Source organism: Vanellus vanellus (genome assembly GCF_965231255.1).
Source record: "Vanellus vanellus genome assembly, chromosome: 4".
Lineage (NCBI taxonomy): Eukaryota > Metazoa > Chordata > Aves > Charadriiformes > Charadriidae > Vanellus > Vanellus vanellus.
Genome location: NC_138909.1, coordinates 27,911,998 through 27,917,636, shown reverse-complemented (window position 1 = coordinate 27,917,636; position 5,639 = coordinate 27,911,998). Strand labels below are relative to the sequence as shown.

The 5,639-nt window shown below is 37.9% G+C and overlaps 1 protein-coding gene across 1 annotated transcript; it reads right to left on the bottom strand.

The window, feature by feature from the left end:
- On the bottom strand, window positions 1–3,411 carry GIMD1 (GIMAP family P-loop NTPase domain containing 1; the record flags this gene model as incomplete). Its single annotated transcript, XM_082482087.1, has 2 exons — window positions 1–273; window positions 3,019–3,411. 2 exons carry the CDS (start codon window positions 3,409–3,411, stop codon window positions 1–3), a joined length of 666 nt encoding a protein of 221 aa, XP_082338213.1.
- Window positions 3,412–5,639: the final 2,228 nt, after the last annotated feature.

The window sequence follows — 5,639 nt, the reverse complement described above, 5'->3', positions numbered from 1 at the left end:
TTATTCCTTGCTGTGTTTAAGTAGAAGCACTTGATAATTATTTTGTCGTATAAAATTCAATAGCTTTCTTAAGACAATAGCTCTTTCCTCTTTAATTATGCTCTTCTGGTTGTCTAGAAAAATGTATTTATGCTGTACTGAGCTCAGAAGTGACAACAGGGTACTTGAGGCACTGTGCATGTATGCTTCCTCACTGAATCCAGCCTCTTCTGCCTTGTCTGCATGAGTAAGTAGAACTGCAGTAAAATCCTTCCATGTGGGACCCAGAAGTTCCTGTAATGAAAAACAAATCTTAGTTATCCCTTCTTGTTCCTTTTCTCCACTCCCACCTCATATACTTATGCATTAACAGACCAGTTATATGTTCTTTTCCTGGCAGTAATCCAGTTCATGCTATCTGACTTGCTGAAATTTCTGGGGTTTTTCACCTTCCCAAGACACTGACATCCACTTTCAGTGGAAATATGTGGTTGTGCAGTACTAGTAGTTCTCTGTTCTCATACTACAGATGTTAATAGAATTTATCCAGTTAAAAAATGTCTATATAAATAAGGAAAAATGGTTGTTTAGCTGTGTCACATTAGTGTACATCAGTAGTTTCCACATACCCATATTTCTACGCTTTTTACAGCTCTTTGAAATTTTGTTTAAAAAGCACCAAATCACCTTGTGTTGAAAAAAATAAATGATTAATTTCTCTGTAACACCGACTGCAATTCCAGCTGTATCCCATAAAACTGAACTATTCTCAGCAATACAGGAAAAACACAAATCAAATGCATCAACCGAAGTGATGGGCCAGAGAGTTTGTCTTTAACTGCTGTGGTTCATCTGATGGAGGGGAATGGAGAAAACCAAGCTGTTCTTTTGTCAAAGGCTACAGAAAATTTTAACATGGATAAGAGATTGGGCTTTCATTTACAAATGTAAATGAAACTACAACTTTAGTGCAATCGTGGCTAACTCCTGTGTGACAAGAAGCCTACTTTGATAATAAAGTCCACTTTGCAGTGATCTTGACTCTGTAACCTAAACACCAAGGTGTCAAAAACTGCTTTAAAGGATATCTTTTGAATTGCAAGATAAGCAGGGAGTTAGAAAAACCTGGTGTATTGAGAGTGACTAATCTGTTTCAGACAGTAGGGATGAGAAAAATTAAACCCATACAAAATTTTAGCATAAGCTGTGTAAGAAAGTGTTGGGTTATCTGTTTTGGAGAGAGAGGGTAGTGCATTGATTTGCTGAGGACTCTAACAATGCTAATGTTAGTTCTGAAATCAGTATCTGCCACTCTCTCAATTCATTAGGCTATGTTACTGAAATTAAAATCCAGAGAGATTTAAAAGCCATCTTCATTGATATGCTATCCCTAATTTGCAGAGGATTATTGTGAAAACTCCTGCTTGCTAAAGGTAATCTTCATGCTAATACCTTCTTGGAATGATGTACTGAAATATAACCATCCCTGTTTATATTCCTGGCACCCAGGCAGCTGTCCCACTTGTTTGTGGTGATGAAATCACAGCATCTGGTCTTTTAAGGGAAAAATAAATAAAAAGCCAACCATTATCTAAGCTGAGAGCCAGTTGTAATCATGAAGCAGAAGTAAGTGTTGCTTTCTGATTATTTTTAAACATGCTTTATTTCCTTGGTAGTAGGGGTTTTCAGGCTCCATTTAAAGAGGAAAGGCATGGTGGCATCTCTTATGCTTTTAATGCCCACATGGACTTGATCCAAAACAGTCTCAAACTAGAAACATGATGATTTTTCATTGTCTTAGAGTAAAAATATTTTTAGTAAATTCTGCTTTCTCTTAAGTGCCATGAAGTATAGAGAGACAGAGATCAGGAAAAAGGGTAACACTGATGACAAATGTGTGTAAACTGACAATGAGGAAGAGTGTGTTAAAATTAGAACCAACTCTCAAACTACCGGAAAAGTGAGGAGCAGCCTACTAATAGAGAGTAATTGGAAAGAAAAGGAGAGAAAATCAAATGCATTTTGAAAGCTATTTTTATATATTGGTATATTTTTATCTACATATGTATTATATATTTAGATAATATCAGTTACAGCAAGTGATAAGACTTGATGGACCACAAAGTCCCTTCCAGTCCTAAAGATTTTTAGAAAGTTCAACATTGTAAGATAGCTGCAAAGTGTAATGTGTAGACTTTGGCAATAACTGAAACCCTTTGTTTCTTCGTGAATCATACAAACCTGGTTCATCTGATCAGATAGATAAACTGAGCAATAGCTGTTTGCTCTATTTATTTTTTTTTCCTTTTTTATTTTCCCCTTTCTCCAAAGATATGTGTGCATGGTAATGAGAAATCTCCAACTGAAAAGAAAGCCATTCCTTTTGAATGTCTTTCCCCACATATCTTACCTACTTGCAAAAAATTTTTTTTCCCTCAGGAGCTGCAAAACATTTGCTTCAAGTCAGTCATGCTAGAAATTTTCCTTAGCCAGAGTAAATGTATGGTAACTTTCCAGTTATTTTCTCTTTAACAGATACAGCAGTAGTGACAGTGCAGGACAGAGCTGAACATCCTTGTCCCGGGTCAGTCAGATTTTCTGCATGATTTTGGACCTGTTGCTCTCTGCTTTGATCCTACACAGAGCGCAGGAGAGGGAGGTAACCTGACTTTTGCTTGCTTTAAATAGCGTTTCTCTTCAACAAGTTAGATCTCTCATGATAAAGCACTAGCCATAACTTCTGAGAGAAACGCTTACTTTGATAGGTAGATTTGGTTCCTAAATTCATTTGTTCCCAGCCCATGTACAAAAGAGAGCAGTTTTTGCTTCTCTCCTCCCTGGTTCAGTGTGGTAAGTGTGGCTATGGTGCATGGTGTTGGAGTTGTGAATGGTGCATTTCATCTGCTGGGCTGGGAAGCGTTCCACTGTTCAGCTGCACTTGTGTATTTCAATTTTGCAACCAGTTCTTCCATAGCTATTGTCACCTGAAGACAAAAGAGTTTCCATTAGGGCAGAGACTTCTATTTCTTTATTTGTTACCTGGATGAACTGAGTTGTGTGATCGCTTTCATCCGGACACAGAGGCAAGTCAGCCCTCAGGACCAAGAGAGCTAGGTGCAGGCCTTCCTCCCCAAAGTGGTGAGCCAGGGCTGATCTCACGGTGTTTCTCACCTGCTCTTTGCTCAGACCACTGTGAGGGTAGCTTGGAGTATCAAGTACTCGAACACGGAGAGCTAGCTCACAGCTGTTTCTTCGTATAATCCCTAAAATACGGCAGCTGCGTCCAAGGCTGCAGCGTGTAGTCACAGAGCTTGGGGAGCGGTGACTCTCAAAGTCTGAGCTGCCCAGCAGACTGTTCCCAGCAGCGCTTTTGCCAGTCTGAGTTCTTCCGAGGACAACAAGGTTGATGGTCATCTCGTTGCTCTCTGCCATTGTCTATGCTTTTATCCACCAACCTGTCACTAAGCGAAGAACAAATAACATGAGCCATTTCAGATAACTTAAAAAAAAAAAAAAAAAAAAAATCCAGGAAAAACTAGAAAACTCAATGTCTTTTGAGTGTCCTTCCCTGCCTGAAACGTTTTAAGGTGTGTGTGGTGTAGATAAACATTCAGTACAGCACATATACCTCTGTCTGATCCAAGGACGTATCTTTGCTGTCCTTCCCAATCTGTTGCTTAGAAATAACAAGACCCCATGGAAGGTGTCACAGGTACAAGAGCACCCTAACAGGCTGCACTCCTACACTGGCAGAAACTGAAGAGCTGGGAAAGAATTGGATGTGAGAAGAGTTTTAGGAACAAGCAAAGCAGATAAAGCTAAGAAGAGGCAACAGAGAAGGGAGGGAAGGGAGGAGGTGGGAAACACCTGTGGAAAACAGCATTGGCATGCAGGGAGGGTAGCTTATGAAAAGGAAGAAAACCAGAGGAGGAAGAAGAGAATAGTGACAAATATCTGCTGCTGTTATTAAGTGACCATGTTTCAGGAAGTAAATCTTGTTTCTTGGGGGAGAGAAGTAGCTTTTAAAGGAGCACTTTTTCACAGCAGAGAACAGCTTAGAATGTCTTTCGTCAGCTACCACTGAAGTTGAAATAGACAAAAGGGCTTTCTGATACAGATAAATATAAGAAAGTATGTCTTAATGGAAGAAAGAAGGGTTGAAATAGCCGATGCTGTGGGTTCTAACCCCATATGAAATAGAGGCTTTGGAAATGAATACTGTAGAAACTTTTAGACGTACAGCACAGTTAGTGGAAAAGAAAAGCATAGACTGGTGGATAGAGAGGGGAGAATGGTGTCATTTCCAGTTAGTGTAATTGTTCATAAATAAGCTCTCTCATTCTCTTTGAACTGTTCTCTAATCCAGTATCTGAAGGTTTTTGGTGCACATTAATCATCTAACAGGAATACTGGCCGATTAAATAAATTCAGAAGTGTTTCAGATGGAAAACCGTATTGGCAGAGTAGTTGTTGATTTTAAGGTATCATTGACACCTGAACTTCCAAAAGATTATTTTATTTTTTTAAGATACAATGTTTAGGTACTCAGAGATCGTGGCTAACTTTAGAATGTGATTTCCTGTGATTAATTTATTTAGACTCTTGCATGTGCAGTTCAAGCTTTCTCCCTCATGTTAAATCCATGCCCAAATCAATCTTTTGAAATAACTTCAGTACAAAGCCAAACATGCAAGAGCTATTAACATACCAATTCTATTACAGGCAACATTGAATACTGTACATCATGATCTTCCTTACTGAATTCACATTGGATTTTTCAATGATCAATTTCCTTTTTTTTTTTTTTTTTTTTTTTAAGAATACCTTTTAAAAGAGACACCTTATGAAATGGCTGTCATCAGTTATTCATCAGTCTAGATGTGCATTGTATTCTCTTTCTGTAGCATAATAATATAACATGGTGGTCATGCATTTGTGCATTCCTTTTTAAAAATCATGATCAAGGATTTGTTCTTTCTTTTTTCTGTAAGCAGTCTATGCTTAAATACTTAGGTTAATTTCATATTATGTCACTTACCTTATTTTCCCTTAAATTCCTCTTTCATTCAGACTTCATTCATAAACCATGTGTGCAGTATAAACAGAAGTTCATGTGTGAACTTTGAAACTAACAACAGCAATGTACCACGCAGAGACTGTTACGTACACATTAATCTGGTTAATCTATTACTGATAGATCCTCATTCAATTGGATATGTTTGGCCAGTAATTGGCACTGTTGGATTTTTACAACTTAGCTGCAAATACAGTTTTTGCAATCACTTTAATGATTGTATGAAGTTGCTATTTTTGAAAGTTTGTTGAGTTCTACCAGCAATTAAATGTGAGAGTGATAATGGAGGTACTGGGATTATTTGTGTTGCATGTTCTTGAATGTGTGTTCATATATGCATGTGAAGAGCATATGAATTAGCACTTGTAATATTTTCAAAGCACAATGTAAACCATATGCAGATGTAAAGCTGTTTGCCTAACAAAGATGGATTAAAATAATCAAAAAATGGGTTAAAAACCAGAAATTAGATGTGAATCAGGAAGAAAACTGAAGGCTTGCACCACTGCCAGTCATGTGTGTCAGCTGTTGACTCGATAGCTTGATATATTTCTCTTGCAAGCATTGTTCTTTGCCGTGCTATAGT